General features: G+C 40.2%; 1 protein-coding gene across 2 annotated transcripts in view; it reads right to left on the minus strand.

Annotated features, from left to right (window-relative positions):
- Nucleotides 1–1366: 1366 nt before the first annotated feature.
- Nucleotides 1367–21247, minus strand: part of CKAP2L (cytoskeleton associated protein 2L) — a 30952-nt gene continuing 11071 nt past the window's right edge. The window contains exons 4-10 of one of the 2 annotated variants that reach the window (XM_088026423.1): nucleotides 19546–20801; nucleotides 16062–16269; nucleotides 11273–11428; nucleotides 5647–5710; nucleotides 3877–4066; nucleotides 3416–3504; nucleotides 1367–2469 (exon numbers count right to left, since the gene is read on the minus strand). In XM_088026423.1, coding sequence (XP_087882549.1) covers nucleotides 2240–2469; nucleotides 3416–3504; nucleotides 3877–4066; nucleotides 5647–5710; nucleotides 11273–11428; nucleotides 16062–16269; nucleotides 19546–20801 — 2193 coding nt within the window. In that variant the 3' untranslated portion in view covers nucleotides 1367–2239. The remainder of the gene's footprint in view (nucleotides 2470–3415; nucleotides 3505–3876; nucleotides 4067–5646; nucleotides 5711–11272; nucleotides 11429–16061; nucleotides 16270–19545; nucleotides 20802–21247) is intronic. The other variant, XM_028122493.1, reaches the window with a different exon arrangement.

The following is a 21247-nucleotide window of genomic DNA, read 5'->3' on the forward strand; positions in this document are numbered from 1 at the left end:
GTGGCTGGAATGTGACATTGGTTGGGAGGCATCCCTGGCCATGTGGACGAGGCTGTACCCCGGGGATAGTAGAACCACAGGACAGACGTGGCCTGGGCCTGGCACCAAACACTGGACAGTTTCACTTGAACTGCTGATGTAAGAGAGACCCATTTCCCTTTGGGACTAGTTACAGCAGCTGAATCGATACCCTAATTCTGGCATCCAGCCCTGAGCAGTCAGAAAGGAAGGGAATAGAAGCATCATCCATGGGTTAGCGCCTGGTGGTAAAAACTGTGATCAAGTCACCTCATTTGTAGAATAAATGACAGCACTCTGGCTCTCACAGCAATTCCTGTTTGGTAAATGGGAATAGTTCAAGAAGTTCTTCCTTATCACCTTCCTACTCCGCATTTCCTTACATGGAGTAGAGGTGGGGATTGAAAGCTCTGGACTTGGCGCTAGACAACCCTGAGTCTGAGATTTCAGCCCTATCGTCGACCGTCTAACTAGCGTCTCCATACGTAGGTCAGAAGGCTATTGTGAAGATGTAGTGAGATAAGATGCACAGACACAGCCAGAGGAAGCACTAAATAACAGTGTCCTGCACTATTGTTTGTGTGTATAGGACTTTTCCCCTAGCAACCGACAGAAACTGGCTTTCAGATTTTATGATCTCTCAGCAAATCCCTGGGCATTGTTTGGCATCGCAGGTAAAGGGAGTCTGTCCAAAGGGAAGGAAAGAGCTGGCTGTGTGGATTCCTGCATTTTGGTCATGGTGACCGTCTATTCTTATTGAAAATTAGTATATTAACTTTATGGTTTTATAGCTCAGTTTTATGAACCTTGTCATTATAAACCTGACCTAAAGAGATGGTGCTTCCCTCATTGTGATAAAATCTAGTTTTTGGATGAGGATCATGGTCAGACCCTTGATCAACATGAGTTCTCCATGGTAATGAATGTTCCCTATGAGGCCTCTTAAGATTGCCTAACAGTGTTTCCCTGGACAAACCCCTAATTCTCTAGGCCAAGCCATCATCACTGTTTTTTTTTTTAATAATAAAATAGGGGCACCTGGGTGGCTTTGTCGTTAGGCGTCTGCCTTCGGTTCGGGTCGTGATCCCAGAGTCCTGGGATTGAGCCCCGCATCGGGCTCCCTGCTCAGCAGGGAGTCTGCTTCTCCCTCTCTCTCCCTGCCGCTTGTGTTCCCTCTCTCGCTGTCAAATAAATACAATCTTAAAAAAATAATAATAATAAATAAAAATAAATGAATAAGCAGGAATGAACAAAATTTATTTTTTTGTTTTAGATAATACTTAAATATTAAGAAAGCTAAAATTTAAAAATTCATAATATGCAATCAAATGCACAATATGTTGGCTACGTTTTTCTATACATTATATTTACATAATGATTCTAATTTTACCTTTCCAAGAACAGTTGCCCAGGAGGAAGGAAAGGCAACCTATAATAGTCTCTGGGGCTTGTACTGTCTTCTCAGGCCAGGTGTCCTGTAGCAAAGAATTGAAGTGAAGAAGCAAGTGACCCTCCCCTCCCCTCTTCCCTGCTCCCTTTTGTTTTTCTTTGAAGCATTCTGAATAACAAATGCACAAAAGCACAATTAGATTTGGATATAAAAGCTAGTTCAGAACTGTATTTCATTGGAGAAGCCCTGGCACAGACAGGATGGGAATTGCCCCCTCATCTATAGGGACACTGTGACAGAAATCAGATTTGCACATAAAAGGCATCTAGGATCTCTGAGCAAAAGCATGGCTAGCATCAGCCCCATAAAATGGGGGATTTGATCAGACAGGCTGTCACATGGCAGCTGGTCTGGAAGGCTAGCTTCTGAGCTCCACTCGTCGGGGCAGGGAGGACTCGCCCTCTCTGCTAAGGTGGATGCAGGAAGGAAAGTCTATCATCCTGTGGTACCAGCCTCCTGATGTAAAAAAGAACTACACTGAGAGTAAATTAGGTCAATAAAGTGAAAATTTTTACCATACTTGTGTGGTAGATGAATATTCAATAGTTTAAAATTTATGTACTATAGAACTGTGGCAAACTATAGTCTTAAATAAACCAAAGACAGTCCCGTGGGCATATTAAATTTGAGAGTAAGCCCAGTGAATTACTCAATCCTGAGAGCCCACAGTCTGCCTGCCCATTATATAGTTTTGTCCAGGTCACCTGGACAAAGGTATTTCTTGTTTCGTGGAGGCTCTGAAACACTTTAAAAAAAAAAGGGACTGAGAAATTATGACTCGAGGATTTTAAACCCTAATGTTACAGGCAAAGCCTCATTTTTACGGAATATAAAACACTCTGTTTCTTCCACTTCTAACAGCTCGTTAAGAGAAGCCACTACTAAATCGTGTCCCTGCAGCATTTCCGGGTAGCGGGACACAGCTCGCTCAATCCTTGCTGAACGCCGCACAGGGGTGATGAGCTTCATGTCTTGTACTTCTGGCATTCCACTTATTCTGTGAGACAGAAAGATGCATGCAGAATCTTTTAACTTCTTTTGAAATTCTTATTATTCTGAGTTTTTTACTTCTGTCCTAATAAAACACGGTAGACACTTCAATGGAAGTTGACGTAAGGGTATGTGTAGAGCAGCTCTTGTCCTAAGATGGCTTTTCCTTGATTGTCAGAATGAACTGGGTGGTGTCCATCTGCTCTCGTATGGTATAAGCACAGGGATTTTTTGAATGAAGTGTTAAGTGTGGTTTTTATTTGATACTTGGCAGTTGGTGTTTGTTTATTCCATAAACTTTCAAAGAGTTGATAGGTTTTAAGGAAATTGGGCCTAACACCAAATGGGGTTGGACAAATGAGTTCTAAGATTCTAGCTTTGACAGAATATTATCAAAAAAACATCTTTTAAGATGGTGGACCAAAACACAAATGGAAACTGGAACAAACTGGGCATCTTCCTTGTAAACTTTAATGTGTTCCAATAAAAAGTAGCCCTGAGGATAGTTTGCAGAGAACTTTCCATGTAGTGAATCTGGTCTACATCTCACAAACCCACTGATTACATTAGCCTAAGCAAAACTAGCAGGCCAGTCTGCTAAAAACTCTCATAATAAATTCCAGAGCCAGAAAGAGGTGGTTTTCAGATCACCTGCTGGCCTTCATCCTTCCATGAGTTGGCTGTAAAGCCAGGACTGAGAGAGGGGTTTAGGACTGGAAGAGGCCCAGGTGTGCTTTACAGGGAACGAAAATATAGAACTGTGTGGTCGTGGTGCTTTTGTTTGGAATTCTCTTTTAAGATCACAAACAGAGACGGATGTTATATAATGTTTTGGGAAATGGCACTGATACCTGACACAGTTCCTATGAATTCTGCCTTAAACTTATACTAATTCAAACACCAAACACTTTCAATAAAATGAGCAGCTTCTATCTCGTATATATGAGATAGCTCATTAAGAGAAGCCTGTTCTTATAGGGTTATTCGCTGTCCCTTCCCTCCTACAGCTACAGAGGTTGCCCCTGCTTGGCACTCTGTGTCCCTGCCTCAGGGCCTGGGAGGAAAGGCGGGTGGGATCTGTAAGTGCAGGACCAAACCCAGGAGGGAGGGGAAACCCATTCCGACCTGGCTCCAAACTCCAGCACCACCTTCCTCATGGCGGGTCAGGTCTCCTTGGAGTGCTGTGAGGGTGATGGTGTGTGTGCACAGAAAGGGCACAGGTCTTCCTGTCAATGGTTCCAACCCTCCCCTCACCCTCAGCTCCCTTCCTTAATGCCAAAGATGGATTAGACCATCTGGTCCTCACATGACGCAGGGGTGTCCACAAACTGCTGGTACTCTGAATCTGTGGAAGTGAAACTGAGAACAGGGCTTGAGTTAGACCCGTACACACAAAGCTTACTTTAGAGTTTGCTTACCTAGGGATTGGGGCAATCTGTAATTTGATACCAGGATGATTATCCTGTTCTGCCTTGGTTATTTGGGGTGTTGTTATAACCTGTTCTCCCTCTTTTAGAGAAAGACAAGACTTTTCAGATTCCGTCTTATTGGTCAGTTCTTCTGTTGCTCTTATATTTGTCTCAGCAACTGAAGAGTCAGAGGTAACTCCTGTGTATGCAAGGTCAAGAAGGAAAGTAAGGTTTAGCAACTTAATACTAAAACTAAAAGTCAACAAAATGAAAAATCAATATACACAATGATTTCCCGATTTAAAAAAGAGTAACTGATTTGAAGTGAGAGGTATAGTTTTTCCTGCCCAGCCTTCTAGCAATGCCCTGCTACATCAGGCCATCCTTCTAACCAGCCCTCCAGACAGCCTTTGGGCCTTCTTGCCCCTTGAGATGGATCCTTGATAGCTTTTCAACATTCTGAACACATCCCCACCTCTTATTCGCTCTTGAGAGAGGTTCCCTTAGGGACTAGTCACTGTTCTTTTACCCTCATACCATACCTTGGGTCAATTTCCTTGACTCACTAGGGTTAACTCACTTAACCTTCCAATCCCTGCCTACCCAGGGATGACCACATGGCTATTACCTTGGGCAGTGGGCGAGAAAATGTCTTGTGTTAACATAATATACATGATAGCTCAATCACAGCAACCAAAAGGAAGGGAAGGAAATTAGACTGAGATAGGCAGATATTGTGGCTGGAGGCTAAGACCCTAAAAGACGTCAATGGGGGCCAAGAAGTGGGAAAGGCATAGATTCCTGTCTTTTTTCTTATCCCTCTGAAGAATAATGCCATGAATTATAAACAAATATCTGAATAGTAGCATCATTCCCAGTATAAGAGTACCACTGAGTATATCTACTCTGTGACCTTATTCCCAAAGGTAATAGGTTAGTTAGCTATCATTCCACATGACTTGATTGTTCCCCAAAGTTCAACCTGTCTTAAAGGAAGAACATCTGTCACCTTCTAAGATCAGAAAAATAATCTATTTTATTTTCTCAAAGTAGCTTGTTTTTTCTTTCCATTCATATAACAAATATAAGCAATTATAGTGGGCCACTCACTGTATTTGGCACAGTATTTTTCAAAGAAGAGTTTTCTAAAGGTTCCTGACCAATGACAGCAATGGTTAGCTAAGTGAAAAGGTTTTCCTGCTCCAGCTGTTTTTTTTTTTAAGATTTTATTTATTTATTTGAGAGAGAGAGAGAGAACACAAGCAGGGGGAGCAGCAGAGGCAGAGGGAGAAGCAGGCTCCACGGGGAGCCCAATATGGGGCTTGATCCCAGGACCATGAGATCATGGCCCGAGCCAAAGGCAGACGCTTAACTGACTGAGCCACCCAGGAGTCTGTTTTTAAAGGCTATAATGTGAATTTGGATGTGTGAGTGCTGGTGGGTTGTTATAACACAGAGGCATCTCTCCCTTCTGTCTCAGTCTTGTCTGAGAAAGAGCTACTTGTCTTATCCCACCTAGCACTCCAGGGAAGCAAGACACCCTACTCTAGGCCGCTCTTGTGAAAACAACCTATGTTTGGTGTTGAGCAGTATATTTACTTATAATAATAGAAATAATTCAGCTGATGATGATGGCTGAAAAAACTAGGCTATGGAAACCAAGAAGTGAGAGGGATTTCAGGGGACTTAAAATTCTTTTCTTTTCTCTCCTATGTGTTCCTCCACGACTTTTACTTGAGCAGCTGGAGGGAGTAAATTTAAATACAAAAATAATAGTACCTTCTGTCGTTCTGTTTGGGTCTTGCAAAATATTAAGAACAACTTCCCGTAACTCTTGTATCGGCTGGAAGAAAGAAAATTCATAAACAGTATTAAAAACATTCATGGAGAAAATGATCTAAGGAACTTTGCTTAACATCAAATGAGCCTCTTTTTATAATAGAAAATGTTTCCTTTTTAAAAATCTCTTATTTGACTATAAATAACATTTAAAAAGTTTCAGATTTATAGCTTTATGTGAAAAACGAAGGAACAAAGAAAATGTTGGTTAAATGCTGGCATACTTGACTTTAACGAAGAAATGTGCATACGGAAAGCTGTCCGTAGTGACATTTCTCTAAATCAGTTAATTTTCTTATTGACTTATATGATCCCACTGAAGATGTGTCCCCACATAAAGATTCTGGCCCAAAGATATAAAGTTAGTTATATAAAAATGCAGCTTATTTTTTTTAGTGTTGTCTTAACTGAATTTTTGTTTTTATCATAAAAGTCATATCACATTACAGAAAAATTGAACAATAGCCAAACTTAAAAGGAGAAATCACCCATAATCCAATCACCCAAATACAGCCTTTAGTTAGCATTTTGGATAATTCCCCCTAGCCTTTCCTTTCTTTCTTCTTTTATTAATAACTTAAAAAACATAACATTAAACATAACATATAAAATACAATATTAAACATAACAAAAAACAAAACATTAGAAAAAAGCCATTATTATTAAAACTACTTTTCTGGTAAAATATTAAAAACTACTTTTCTGGTAAAATTATCTGAGATAGACTTCCTTTTTCAAAGTATCTAAGCCATGCCATGAAGTAGAATACCATAAATGAACTGTAATTTCTCATAGAAATATTATATTTGGAGCTTTGTCTTTCTGATCTGGGATTCTGTATCAAATAAATAATAGATGTAAACTGACAATAGAGCATAAAAGCAAAGCTATTTGTACGTTTTCACAAAGTCTAATGTGCTTTAAGCTTAAGGGAATGGGAATAAATGTACAGAATATATTGTAAAAAGTCTGAATTATATAAAACATTTATCAAACATTTTACATTTTTACAGGCTTCTAGTTAAAGATGATGGATTGAATATACATTTATTTCTAATCCCCATGGAAACTCTAGTGAAATGATAATGGGATTAAAGGAGGCAATAACTACAAAGAATAGAAGAAATAGCAACAAGATCTGGAAGCTAGAATGTAGAAGGAAGAGATAACCAACTTAACCAACTTGAAAGAGCTAAATCCTAAGCTGGCAGTGTGGCTGAGAAACGACAAGATTCAACCCCAGGGCCTTTCTGAAAGGCTCAAGAATGAATGGTGGGGTCAAAATTGGAGGACTCTTGAGCATCTGTTCATCAGTCAGACCTCCAAGTCTTTTTTTTTTTTAAAGATGTTATTAATTGAGAGAGAGAGCACAAGCCGGGGAAGAGCTAGAGGCAGAGGGAGAGGGAGAAGCAGACTTCCTGCTGAGTGGGAAGCCCAATGCGGGGCACAATCCCAGGTTCTTGAGATCATGACCCAAGCCAAAGTCAGATGCTTAACCAACTGAGCTACCCAGGCGCCCCTCCAAGTCTTTATCCTAACAGAAAACTGAAGATGTATTTTCCAAGTCTCTGGGGAATGTCATGCACTATTGAGGGTGGGAATATCCACTGAAAAAAAAGGTAAATGAAAGTTTCCATGCTGAAGGTTGAGACTCCCAGCTCTCTTCTCCCCCACACTAGTAGCCTGGTTTCCAGCTCCCAGGAAGAGACTGGAAGATGCTTCTTTAGAGAATATGGCCAGTTCTAGAGGAAAGATCTGAAGACATTGATAATGAGGGTTCTTCAACCAATTGGCTCAGCCAGATCACCCTATGGTAAAACCTCATCCATGTGTCCAGAGCTTTTTCTTCTCTTTCTTTCTTTTCCTTCCTTCCTTTCCTTCCTTCCTTCCTTCCTTCCTTCCTTCCTTCCTTCCTTCCTTCCTTCCTTCCTCCCTCCCTCCCTCCCTCCCTCCCTCTCTCTCTCTCTCTTTCTTTCTTTCTCTCTCTCTTTCTCTCTTTCTTTCTTTTCTCTTTCTCTTTCCTTTCTCTCTCTTTCCTTTCTTTCTCTCTTTCCTTTCTTTCTTTCCCTCTCTCTCCTTTCTTTCTCTCTCTCTCTTTTCTTTCTTTCTTTCTTTTTCTTTTTTTTTTTAAGATTTTATTTGACAGAGAGAGACACAGTGAGAGAGGGAACACAAGCAGGGGCAGTGGGAGAGGGAGAAGCAGGCTTCCCGTGGAGCAGGGAGCCCGATGTGGGGCTTGATCCCAGGACCCTGGGATCATGACCTGAGCCAAAGGCAGATGCTTAACGACTGAGCCACCCAGGTGCCCTGTCCAGAGCTTTTTCAAATCCACCTCTTTGTATACAGCCCAGTTTTTACTGGCATCTGAGTAAAGCCTGTCATGAATAGAAAACAAAAGAAAATAAAACTACCACTACCATCAACAATAACAGAGAGAGAAGAAAAGCACTGGAGGGGAGTGCCTGGGTGGCTCAGTGGGTTAAGTGTCAGACTCTTGTTTTCAGCTCAGGTCATGATCTCATAGGTCATGGGATTAAGCCCCGAGTCAGGCTCCGTGCTCAATGGGGAGCCTGCTTGAAGATTCTCTCCCTCTGCCCCTCCCCCCATGTACACACACACGCTCTTTCAAATAAAAATAATAAAATTAAAACAAAACCAAAATAAACCCCCCCCCCCACCAACAACAACGAAAAAGAGAGAGAGAAGAAAAGCACTGGAGAAGAAAAACAGATAACGCAGATAGAAACGGGAATGTGAGGGTGATGGTGAAAGGTCCCAGGATGACATGCAAAGACGGTGGTAAAGAGCAATCTGTCGAGACTGGAACATGTCAGAAACTTCTGGGAGAAGGGTCTCTAAGAAAAAGAAATTGATAGGCTATCTGACATTTTAAAAGTATTGAGAAATTTTGGACCTCATCAAGATGAAAAGCTTCTGCACAGCGAAGGAAACAATCAACAAAACTAAAAGGCAACCAATGGAATGGGAGAAGATATTTGCAAATGACATATCTGATAAAGGGTTAGTATCCAGAATCTATAAATAACTCATCAAAATCAACACCCCAAAAAGAAATAATCCAATTAAGAAATGGGCAGAAGACATGAACAGACATTTCTCCAAAGAAGACATATAAATGGCTAAGAGATACATGAAACAATGCTCAACATCACTTGGCATCAGGGAAATACAAATCAAAACCACAATGAGATACCACCTCCCACCTGTAAGAATGGCTAAAATTAACAACTCAGGAAATAACAGTTGTTGGTGAGGATGTAGAGAAAGGGAACCATTTTGCATTGTTGGTGGGAATGCAAGCTGGTAAAGCCATTCTGGAAAACAGTATGGAGATTCCTCAAAAAGTTAAAAATAGAACTACTCTAAAACCCAGGGATTGTACTACTGGGTATTTATCCAAAGGATACAAAAATGCTGACTTGAAGGGGCACATGGACCCCGATGTTCATAGCAGCACTATCTGCAATAGCCAAATTATGGAAAGAGCCCAAATGTCCATCAACTTATGAATGCATAAAGAAGATGTGGTGTATAGATACACAATGGAATATTATGCAGCCATCAAAAAGCACGAAATCTTGCCATTTGCAACAACATGGATGGAACTATAGTGGATTATGCTAAGTGAAATAAGTTAAGTCAGAGAAAGACAAATATCATATGATTTCACTCATATGTAGAATTCAAGAAACCAAACAGATGAACATAGGGGAAGGGAAGAAAAAATAAAATAAGATGAAAACAGAGAGGGAGGCAAACTGTAAGTGACTCTTAACTATAGAGAATAAACTGAGGGTTGCTGGAGGGGAGGTGGGTGGGGGATGGGGTAAGTGGGTGGGGGATGGGGTAAATGGGTGACGGGCATTAAAGGGGGCACTTGTGTCACCACTTGGTGTTACATGTAAGTGATGAATCACTAAATTCTGCTCCTGAAACCAGTACTACACTATATGTTAACTAACTTGAATTAAAAAAAAGGTATTGAGAAATTTAGACAATTAGAGAAAAGTTCGGAATCAATTATATACTAATAAATACTCAGAAAACTAAGCAAAGGGAAAACAAGACAATAATTAACTTCAGGAAAAGCAGAAAGTCATGCTTGAAAGGCAAAATAACCTTAGTATATATTACATGGCTCAATGTATTCATGTATTTCTTACATATTCATAACAATATGAATACAGGATTATTCATAACAGTGACCAGGATTTCCATATGACTCTAATATGAAGGATGGCAAAATTTGCAGGGTGTGTCTCCTGGGGATACATGCAGGTGTGTGTCAGAAAGAGTTAAATTCTTATCCTGCATAGTTAGAAGTCTACAAATCATGTCTAAAATTGAAAAATCAAAAAATAGCAATATAAGCACACTATCTGAAACTATCCAGGTGAATATGAAAATAATCAGTTTGCTCTGGGAAGTGGGAAATGGGAGGGGAGGGACACAGAGGCCTTATGGAAAGAAACTTATTGAACAGTTTTGACTTTTTTTTTTTAAAGATTTTATTTATTTATTTGACAGAGAGATAGAGAGCACAAGTAGGCAGAGTGGCAGGCAGAGGGAGAGGGAGAAGCAGGCTCTCTGCTGAGCAGGGAGCCGGACATGGGGCTCGATCCCAGGACCCTGGGATCATGACCTGAGCCGAAGGCAGCCGCTTAACTGACTGAGCCACCCAGGCGCCCCCAGTTTTGACTATTTAAACTATGTTAATGTACAACTCTTGATTCTGAACAATCATGGGAAGAGGTATGGTAGAATATAAAATGACATGGCAAGTGACATTTAAGTGAAAAGAGTTATAAAACTGTTGGATGCAGTCTTTGTGAAAAAAAGTTATATGGAGACAGTGGTTTTACTATGTTTTAGAATTAAATTTTTTTCATGTAATGGCTCTGAATTATTGCTCTATGAATATTGATATGTTGGGCTTAATGTATTTTTAGGTTTTTTATGGTGAGGTATGATTTTGTAAGTACTGCACACTGATGTTGTAACTTTCCATGCTATTACTTTCCATAAGTGCATATTTCTACAATGAGTGTAAAGTGAGACACACTCACTTGACAAGAACAGTGATTCCATTAGTTTACATGAAACACTACTTATACCAAATAAATTAAAAAAAATTTTTTTTAAAGATTTATTTATTCATTTGAGAGAGAGAGAAACAGAGAGGTAGAGAGAGTGTGTGAGTGGGTGGGGGAGAGGCAGAGGGAGAGAGAGAATCTCAAGCAGACTCCCTGCTGAGTGGGGAATGGGGAGTCCAACACGGGGCCCGATCACATGACTCATGAGATCATGACCTGAGTTGAAATCATGAGTTGGACGCTTAACAGACTGAGCCACCCAGGTGCCCCTCTAGCAAGTATATTTTTAATTAAATGTACATAAAGGACATGTTGTGCTTCATAATCTGTGTATAACTTTATGAAGTGAATTAGAAGTTTAACATAACATTGTATGACTGCCATATGGCAAACAATAGACAACTCACATGAGAGAATTTTCAGGAAGTCATCCACCCAAGACAGATACTCACTGTTGCCCCGTTTCTAATGGCCTCTTCGTACAGCCCAATAACATCAAAGGTGCCTTTACTTGCCAACAACTTTGCTTTACAGATCCAGAATTTAGCAAATTTTTCGACCTCAGGAATACTGGACAATATGGTAAATATTGCATTAGAAGGTACACCCTGTAAAAAAAAAATACCCAGAGGTAATTATTACCATTTTGCTGTTATTCTCTCTTTTTTTTTTAAAGATTTTATTTATTTATTAGAGAGAGAGAATGAGAGAGAGAGAGCACGAGAGGGAAGAGGGTCAGAGGGAGAAGCAGACTCCCCGCCGAGCAGGGAGCCCAATGCGGGACTCGATCCCGGGACTCCAGGACCATGACCTGAGCCGAAGGCAGTGGCTTAACCGACTGAGCCACCCAGGCGCCCTTGCTGTTATTCTCATATCGAATATTCATCAGGGCAGTTATGCAGAAATCAGTCTGATGACTTTTTCTTAATTTTTTAAAAAATTCAATTTTACTGAGGTACAGTTTACATATAATAAAATGCATCCATTTAAACAGTATATTTCAGGGTGCCTGGGTGACTCAGTTGGTTAAACGACTGCTTTTGGCTCAGGTCATGATCCTGGAGTCCTGGGATCAGTCCCACATCGGGCTCCCGGCTCAGCGGGGAGCCTGCTTCTCCCTCTGACCCTCTACCCCTCTCATGCTGTTTCTCTCTCGCTCGCTCTCTAATAAATAAATAAATAAATAAATAAATAAATAAATAAATAAATAAAATCTTAAAAAAAATAAACAGTATATTTCAGTGAGTTTTGACACTGGTCATTCAATTTTAAGAGTTACATGAGACCAAATAGTAAAATGTTTTTCATAGCTGAAGGTAAGGAATATGTTTACATTTTTATGCAAAACCAAGCCCCAAACCAAACCAAACCCTAGAGTAATCAACATTCATATATTTCTTACATATTCATAATAATGTAAACACAGAATAGTGAGTAGAATTTCCATATGTCTCTAACAGAAGTATGAAGGATGGCACAGGTAAGCAAGGGTCATAGGGGTGTGTGTTGGGGATCCAAGCAGCCTATATAAAAAGGGCTAATTCTCACAAAAAGTATCTTTAAAATGTCCTCACTAATTTGGTCCCCTTCTGGCTTGTACCCAGAGCGGGCAGTGACATGGACCAGGAGGAATATGGGGAGCTACCATGACCAGAAACCCACATACCGGCACACTCAGCTAAGCAGCGACTCCTAGTCCTCCTGAGATGGGGAAGCCCCAAAGGTAAGCTCACAATCAAGAATCATCAATGTTTGAGAAAACCAACACTACATGAAAGAGGCATAAAACTCAACAGAGTTGAAGAAGAAATCAACGAGCTGAAAATTTGGCTGTGGAATTCTCCCAGAACTCAGTGTGACAGAAAAAAGAAATGAAGAGTATGAAAGAAAAGTTAAGAGTTCTGGAGGGAATATCTATTACTCAGGAGTTGCAACATCCATCTAAGAGATGGAACATTCACCACGACCGATCGGACATTAATTTTCAACAAATTCTATCAAGCAGAACACATACAGGCTACATTTACAATGCAGTATAATTAAAAGTTGGAAGAAAGACAGTCAGGAAAAAAAAACAAACAAAACAGAACTCTATCTGGAAGTTAAAAGATATTCTTCTAAGATAACTTTCGGGTTAAAGAACTCAAAATGGAAATCTCAAACTATTTAGAGATGAACAAAATGAAAATGCATGTCCATTATTAACCTATGGCCTCCTAGCTCCAAACCAACCTTTTATCCTCTGCTTTGGGACACTGGGGCTGGAATTCTGTAAATCACCCACTGTTTTCACAGCAGCTCCTTACTGGGCTCTGCCAGTAGGGGGAGCTAGAGGGAGTTTGTGGGGATGGAGAAGAGAGGGACTTCCTCTTTCCCATTTGCTTTTGCTACCTCAACAATGGTCCTTCACTGTGGCAACAGTAGTTGGTTCTAGCCTCCACCTCTTTTCCTGGCACTTACAGATCCTGCCTCACTGTGCTCTTTCAGAGGCAAGAGCACCAACTGGGTAACATCCTCTCCTCAAGGTCTGAGTCCCAGCCCTGCTGGGCCCCTCCTCCAGTTTCTGGTACCAGCATCTGCTGGGTAGTATGGCCTCCTTAGAGTTGAAGTTTGTTTCTCCTAGCTTCTAGATTCTAATACCCTCAACCTCTCTTTGTTCCCCTTAGATGCAGTGGGTAATAGCTGCTTCCTGAAGTTAGTGCTTCTGTTACCTCAGGTTCCTTTTTGCTGTCAGCTCTGTGTGTAGTACCCATATTTCCTCTGATGGTCCCTTTACCATTTTTGTGCACTCAGGCTCACAAAGTGTTTTCATGTCCAACAGCCAGCATCTGCTCCTCTTTGTATGTACCAGAGAGTCAGGGTGCCTGGGAATTTTTGTCTCCCCAGGGGCAGCCATTAATCAATGACCATGGAAGTATTAATACTATAGGTTCTTTACCCCTGATCAGGATGACTCTGAGAGGTCTGATCCAGTCTCCAGAGCTCCCCTGTGGGATTGTGCCACAGTTATATTCCATGGATTTTGCTTGATACCACATCCTACTTGTCTTCCTTCCCTTCCTGGCTCCACATTCCCACTCCCCTCTGTTTTCCCTGGGATCCTCTTCCTAATAAGTTACTTTCACACAAATTCTCCTCTTGGGGTTTGCTTCTAGGGAACTTACATAAGACATTGTGAAAACAACCTTTACATTATATTCTTTCTATTAAGATCTACCTGGTGCAGTTTCTGTTTTTCTGAGTCGACTCTGACTAATACAGAACATTATCTTATCAAACATAAAGGGTATGGCCAAAGCTAAATTCAGAGGCAAATTTATAGCATTAAAAATGTATTTTTAAGAAAATAAGACTGACATAAATGATTTAAGCTTTCAACTAAAAAGGCTAGTTAAAAACAATAACATAGAAATAGATGCAGACATTGATGCAAGAGAAAAAAAAAATCAATAAAACCCCAAAGACGGCCTTTTAAAAAGATTGATAGAGAAATCTTTAAATAAAAGGCACAAAATTACTAAAATTAGCTTGGGAAATACAAAACCCAAATAGACCAATGATCACAGAAAAAATTGAAAAGATATACCCCAAACTATGCACCATAGTCCAGATAACTTTATGAGCAAGTTCTTACCAAACCTTCAAAGAAAAAATAATTCTCATGTTGTATAAACTGTTTTCAGAGTATAGGAGAAGAGGAAAATGCCCAACTTATTTGACAAAGCCAGCATAATACTAATATTAAAGAAACACAAGAAAAGACAACCGAAGAACATCTATAAAAATCTGAGATAAAATAATTGCAACTCACAAAACTATATACTTCATTTCTTTATGTGCCTACATGGTATGTACTTGCATAAAAGCTGTCTGGATGGATAACTGGCAATAGTGGTCAGCTCTAGGGAGAAGCCTGGGATGTATAATTGGCGTGTGTGCATGTGCAGATGGGTTCGGTGGGGAGGTCTAGTCATTTTCTGTATTGTTTGAAATTTTTTTATTTTTAATTCTATTTATTATTATTATTATTATTATTATTATTATTTTGGAGAGAGGGGGAGGGGCGGGCAGAGGGAGCCAGAGAATCTTAAGCAGGCTCCATGCGCAGGTGCAGTGCAAAGCCCAACGTGGGGCTCAATCTCATGACCCTGAGATCATGACCTGAGCTGAAATCAAGAGTCTTAACGCTTAACCAACTGAGCCACCCAGTTGTCCCTGAAATATTTTTTTAATAATTAGAATGTATTCATGGGGGTGCCTGGGTGGCTCCGTCCATTAAGCATCTGCCTTCGGCTCAGGTCATGATCCCAGGTTCCTGGGATCGAGTCCCACATCAGGATCCCTGCTCAGTGGGGAGTCTGCTTCTCCTCCTTCCTCTGTAGCTCCCCTTGTTTCTCTCTCTCTGTCAAATAAATAAATAAAATCTAAAACAAAAAATTGTTAAAGAATGTATTCATGCATTTTCTTTAATACAATGAAAATAAAAGAGCAACAACAAAAGAATTGAACTTTAATTCTATAAAAGAGAAATAATTAATGTTTAATTGAATTGTGTGAAAAAATTGCCTGCAGTAGACCTAAATTGAAAGTTTCCTTTTTCTGTTGCTGTCCAACACCACCAGCCAAAGGACAGAATGGGTTTGCTTCAGGCAAGGACCTTAGTATAGATGTCTACCCAATTGTTTTTTATTAATATATTTTTCCTTCAAGGCGTCTCCAAGTATCATATCCTTTGCTTACCATCTCCTTTATCCTTATCTGCAGAATCCAAGATACAGTTTAGATGCCATTTATAGCTACCCAGAGTCATCAGGATAAACTAATTTTACACATGACCTTGCCTTTGACTTCAGCTTCATGTCCAAATGTCAAGTATTTACTCCTTGACCTTGATGCCTAAAGAAGGCAGAATTCCTTTTGGATCCCTTGAGAGGCAGACTGCTTGGGTTAGTTTTCCAACTTCTTTGTGCCTCAGTTTCATTTGTAAAGTGGGCATGGTAATAGATGTTATGATAAATGTATGAGATCATATAAGTAAAGTGTTAGAACAGTGCCTGGCATATAAGAGCCTTTATTTAAGTGCATGCCATCATTATTATTACTATTCTTCTTCTATATTAAAAAGAGCAGATGAATTTCTGCTTAGACCAAGGTTATCTCTCTTACACCATATTTAAGAAAAATATTTAAAAACTCTAAGACTCTAGGCCAAAGCTTTGGGAGCTTATCCTCCTTACTCACCTCCTCAATGAGCTGCAGACATTGTGTTAGAGTGTTGTTAATTTTATTGGACAGTTCAAGTTGTGCTTTCTTTTCTTCATCTTCTTCTTCCATACTCTTCCAGAATGAAATATTCATTTCCTCTATTATTTTTCTTTTTGTTTTAAGTTCCATAGGAGGCCGTTTATAGATTTTCCCCTTGGATTTCTGCCATTCTTCCAGTTGTTTCCTGTTATAAAATTAAGAGGGGGGGTGAGAAAATGCTTTAGGTTTCTTTTTGTTTATAGTCACACTTTCAAAGTGTAAGATATGCATGGATTGAGTACCACTATACACCTTCAACTACACATAAAGTCAGGAGAATGGAATTAAAAACAATTTACAAATGAGTAATCGCAGCAATGGTTGCCCCTACCCTTAAGAAGGCAGACTGCAGAGGGATTACTAGAATCTCAGTCTTCAAATTCCTTACTTCATGATTATTCTTCATTATTTTTCTCTTAAAATTTTCATTTCACCTGTATATTACTTCTGGCACTTGCTTTCCTAAGACATCCCTCCATCTCTGAGATCACAAACTCAGCACTTCGTTTATCTTACCATAAGCTCTCTATCTGCCATTCAACCAGATCCACCAAACTTGCATTCTGCTCTTAGTAGGGTCTTGGCCAGAGTGACGCACTTTGCCCAGTTCCTTAGCCTTCCCTGACCACACATGACCCCCTTTCTTCCTAAACAAGATCAATAATTTCAGGAGTCTTAAGTAGCTAGTCTCTGATGGTGGCCAAATCTTAATCCTCACTCTCCTCCACCATTCACATTCTCCGCTCTTACTTCTAAGCAGTCAATAGACTACAGTTAGAGGAGGTACCAAGAGGCATGGATTCAAGCATGTGAATGTAGGCTCTTCAGCTTCTTTAAATTACTACATGTTTATAAATCACAGATGTACATTTCAAGCCAGACTTTTCCCTAGAGCCCCAAACTTTATAAAACCCACTGCCTGGTTGGTATTTTTTATTTGAGGTCTGGCAGTCACTTCAAATTTAATACTGTCTAAAACAAAGGTCTTGATTTTCATCTCCAAACCTGTTCCCAAATAGCCTATATTGGGGAATAGTACCCCAATCTACCCCGTTGTTAGGACCTAGAACTAGGAGTTGTCTTGATGTAGTTCTTTCTTCCCCTCACATCTGACATACCATTGTACAGGCAGTAGTCTTCTATCTCTACTATCGCCATCCTAGTCCATATCACTGTCACCTTCTGCTTGAAATGCCATAGCAGCTTCCTTCCTAACTCAAGTCCTTGCTTCCACTCTCACCCTCATCAAATTTATCATGTGCCCAGTAGCCAGAGTGGTTTTTAAAGTGTGAAGCGGACTGTGTCACTGCCAGAAACTTCCCATGGCTCTTGGAATAAAATTAAACATGTTTTCTATGGCGGAAAGGCAGTGTAATTTGGCTCCTGCCTGCCTCTCCAACCTCACGTCGTACCACTTTCTCTCTTACTCTCTCCCCTCCAGGAGCTTTGGTATCCCTTCTGTTACTTGACCAACACTCATTCCTGTCTCAGTGTCTTGAATTATCATCTTCATTCAGTCCTCTGCTCAAATGACACCTCTTTGAAGAGGTAATTATGTGTAATTATTTTATTTCATCAACGTGTTGATTTTGTCTTCTCCATTAGAATGCAAGTTCTGTGAAGGTAAAAACCTTGGATGTCCCAGTGCCTAGCTCAGTGTCTAGAACCTACAAGTGTTCAGTAACATACAGCAAAATTCACATTTTTTTTTTTTAGTGTACAGTTCTTTGAGTTTTGACAAATGCACAAAGTCATGCCACCACAATTATAATCAAGATATAATCCCTTCAAAAATTCCCTCATGCTTCTTGATAGTCAACCCTGCTCCTCATCCCTAGCTCCTGGTGACCACCGATCTGTTTTCTGACCTTATGGTTTTGCTTTTTCCAGAATGTCAATAACTAATTAACCCTCGTTTCTCTCCTTGACTGCAGAGCACAATCCATAGCGCTTATTTCAGCCGCAACTGCCCTGACTCCTTCACCTTCATGCTAACCACCTGCTTAATGACAGAAGCTGAGATGTCTGGCCTGTGTTTCCTCTATGTTCCTGGCATTCTTCCTCTCTCAGCCTTCCTTCCAATCATAAATGAAGAGGAGACTTACCTTTTTCTAAAGCCAATTTACTCCCAGGACCTCAATGCTATGATTTTATTATTCTGGAAAAAAAAGCTCCATTAAGGTAGACTGTGACTGTGTGCTCACCACTGTATCTCCCAGTGTCCAGCACACTGTTGGTGTTAAGGAACACTAGATCAATGAGTAAGTGATCTCTCTCCAGAGATTCCTCTTGTGTAATCAAACACAGTCAGCACTCCACACACTGTCTTAAAGACCAATCATCCCATTATCTGGTCTAGACTATGAGCTCCAGGGGAGGGACCCTGACTTCCTCATTCACCAACTTGGATCTTTGTACTCAGTTTTCGTTTTGCTCAGAAGGCTCATCCTTCTTTTTGCCACTATCCTTTTCCTTGACCAGATGTTACTGTTGAAAGTACCTCCCTGATCCTTCCTTCTAAAGAAGTCAGCCCAGCTCACTCTCTCAATCACATCACCCTAAATGAAGCTGTGTATTTTCTGTCTCTTCAGGAGGGCAGAGAACTTGGTGGTGGTGTTCAGGGCTGTATTCAGAGAATAGATCCTGCCCTCACTTCATCCTGCTATATCTCTTAGCTACCATCTAATTTTACATGTTCCTTTCACCCTTGTCAGGAATCTCCTTATTTTCTATTCCACCCAAATGTACACAGGCACTTCTCCTGGGAGGTTCACCACATTGTGAGACTCTATCTAGTCCTATGCAGACAGTGTGAAATCCTTTAGCTTGGTTTCCAGCTACATTCGTGTTAATGTGAACCCCCAGCACCCTGAGATCCCAATTTCTACTGTCTGAACTATGGATGTGAACTCATTGCTCCTCTATGTCTTAGCTTACTTTTCAAAACTTGGCCTGCTCATATTCATGGAAGTTTACTTTTCCTTCTTCCCTGATAACTCTCCTGGATTCACTGGTCTGCTTAACAAGGGACTACCAACTCCCTGCTTCCTAGCTATGTAAATTCACTACTCTGGCTCCTTCCACCTTGCCCTCTTTTATTGCTGTTCAGTCTCTGCAGGGTACTTCTTGAATGAGTAGTCTACATCTACAACCCCTATTTCTTACTCCACCATTCTGTTTCAATTTCTTTTTTAAAGATAAATTATTTCAAGCACACAGAACATTACAGAGAATAATTTATAACACATGTATGTCCTACCCAGCTCTCTCAAGTCAGTATTTGTTGTATTTGCTTCCAATCTTCTTTTTTTTCAGGGTTGTAGCTAAAAATTACTCAGAAGCCATTATTTATGGCCTGAGTATTCCTGATGGTCAATTTGCCTAATCTTAAATTGCAAAATTATGGAATTAAGCAAAGTACCTTCGATCCTCTGCTGTGATCTTCTTCTTAATATTTGGATTAGTCTGGGTCCCATTTGGGACTCTTCTTCCACTTACGGTTTTGTTACCAGCTTGAGTTTTGGGAGCTGTCTTGTTAAGAAAATGGTTCTGGGGAAGAGTCTTTTTCAACTTGGAGTCCAAAATCTGTGCTTTTTGTTGATAGCTGTTGCTGCATTTACTACCGTTGGTTCCATTTGCTGTTATGTTAGGGGTGCTTGGAATGACTGAATTAGAACTGCCAACTGCCAAATTAGGTCTTTGGCTTATGGCTTTTGATTTTTGCAGTGCACATGATGTCCGAGTTCTAAAACAAGGTTGAGTGGATTTCTGATCTTGCTTAATGTTTGGATGTCTGTTATTAAAGCCCCCCTGAATCACATTGGGGCATGTCCAGGGTTTGGTTTGTTTTACTTTCTGTTCAGTAACAGTGTGTGACTGTAACTTAGTTTCATTTGGTCTTTCATATTTATCCCTATTAACCTTTATATCCTTTCTGTCCTTGACCACTGGTTTCTTTGATGCCTGATTCCTACTAAGGGTCTGAACATTGTGAGAGGGAACTATCCTTGGGAGTTTTTCTCCTGGTCTTGCAAGATTTGTTCCTCGAGAGAGTTGCTGTGACTTTATTGGTGGTATCCTAATTTGTGTTTTTCCAACAAATTGTTTATTAACTCTGCCTTTCAGAATAGCACTATTCCCTGAACTTTTGCCCAAGGCTTGTTTAGGAGGCAAACTGCTCTTGACTTGATTATAAGTGTTAGTCTTTGGCTTACCTATTGTCCATAATTCAGGATTTGGCTTCCTTTCAGAGTCTGAGAAGGTTTGGGGCAAGTTCTCTTTGTTCATCTCTTTTAGACAGCTATCCAAGGGTTCATTTTCAACATGGTTATTGTCCACAGAGTCTAGACATTTAGTATTTCTTTGATCTGCTACTTGCTGCTTTACAGTTTTCAATTCTTGTATATTAAATGACCCCACAGTTTTTCTAGATAGTTCTCCAATAGTGGATGATCCAGCTTTATGCTGTTGTTGACTATTGCTGGAAGGCTTACAGTTTGAGTTAGAAGAAACACATTCTGAGGTCAGCCTTTTGCCCTGAAGTTTTGGTGCCTCCAACTTTGCTTTTTGGGATTCTGTGATATTGGCAGGTCTGGGTTGGAGTTTAATGCTGATGGGTCTTGTAGCTTTGATAGGCAAAGCAACACGATTGATAACATCCTTTTTGGGTATAATATTCTAAAAAGACAAAGAAAAATACCAAAAAAGTAAGTTTATAACAATAGCTCAGTTTTTAAAATAAAAAATTAGTAAAAAAAAATTAGTTATTTAGAATTTCATTTAAGAAAGCTGAATCTGAGAAAATTAAGGCTCACTAATAGATGACCTATTTTTAAAAAAAGATCTATTTATTTAATTTAGAGAGAGAGGGAGAGCGTGTGAGCAGGGGGAGGGGCAGAGGGAGAGGGAGAGAACTTTAAGCAGACTCCCTGCTGAGCGCAAAGCATGGAGACCAATGCAAGGTTCGACATGGGGATTGATGCGGGGCTTGATCTCATGACCCTGAGATCATGACCTGAGCCGAAAACAAGAGTCAGACACTCAACCAACTGAGCCACCTGGTGCCCCTAGATGATCTTTATAACTTGAGCTCTTGTCAGAAATTTACCAGAATATTTTAGCTT

Source organism: Eumetopias jubatus, unplaced genomic scaffold (genome assembly GCF_037043125.1).
Source record: "Eumetopias jubatus isolate StellerSeaLion01/CBP00866 unplaced genomic scaffold, mEumJub1_p1.0 scaffold_9, whole genome shotgun sequence".
Taxonomy (NCBI): Eukaryota; Metazoa; Chordata; class Mammalia; order Carnivora; family Otariidae; genus Eumetopias; species Eumetopias jubatus.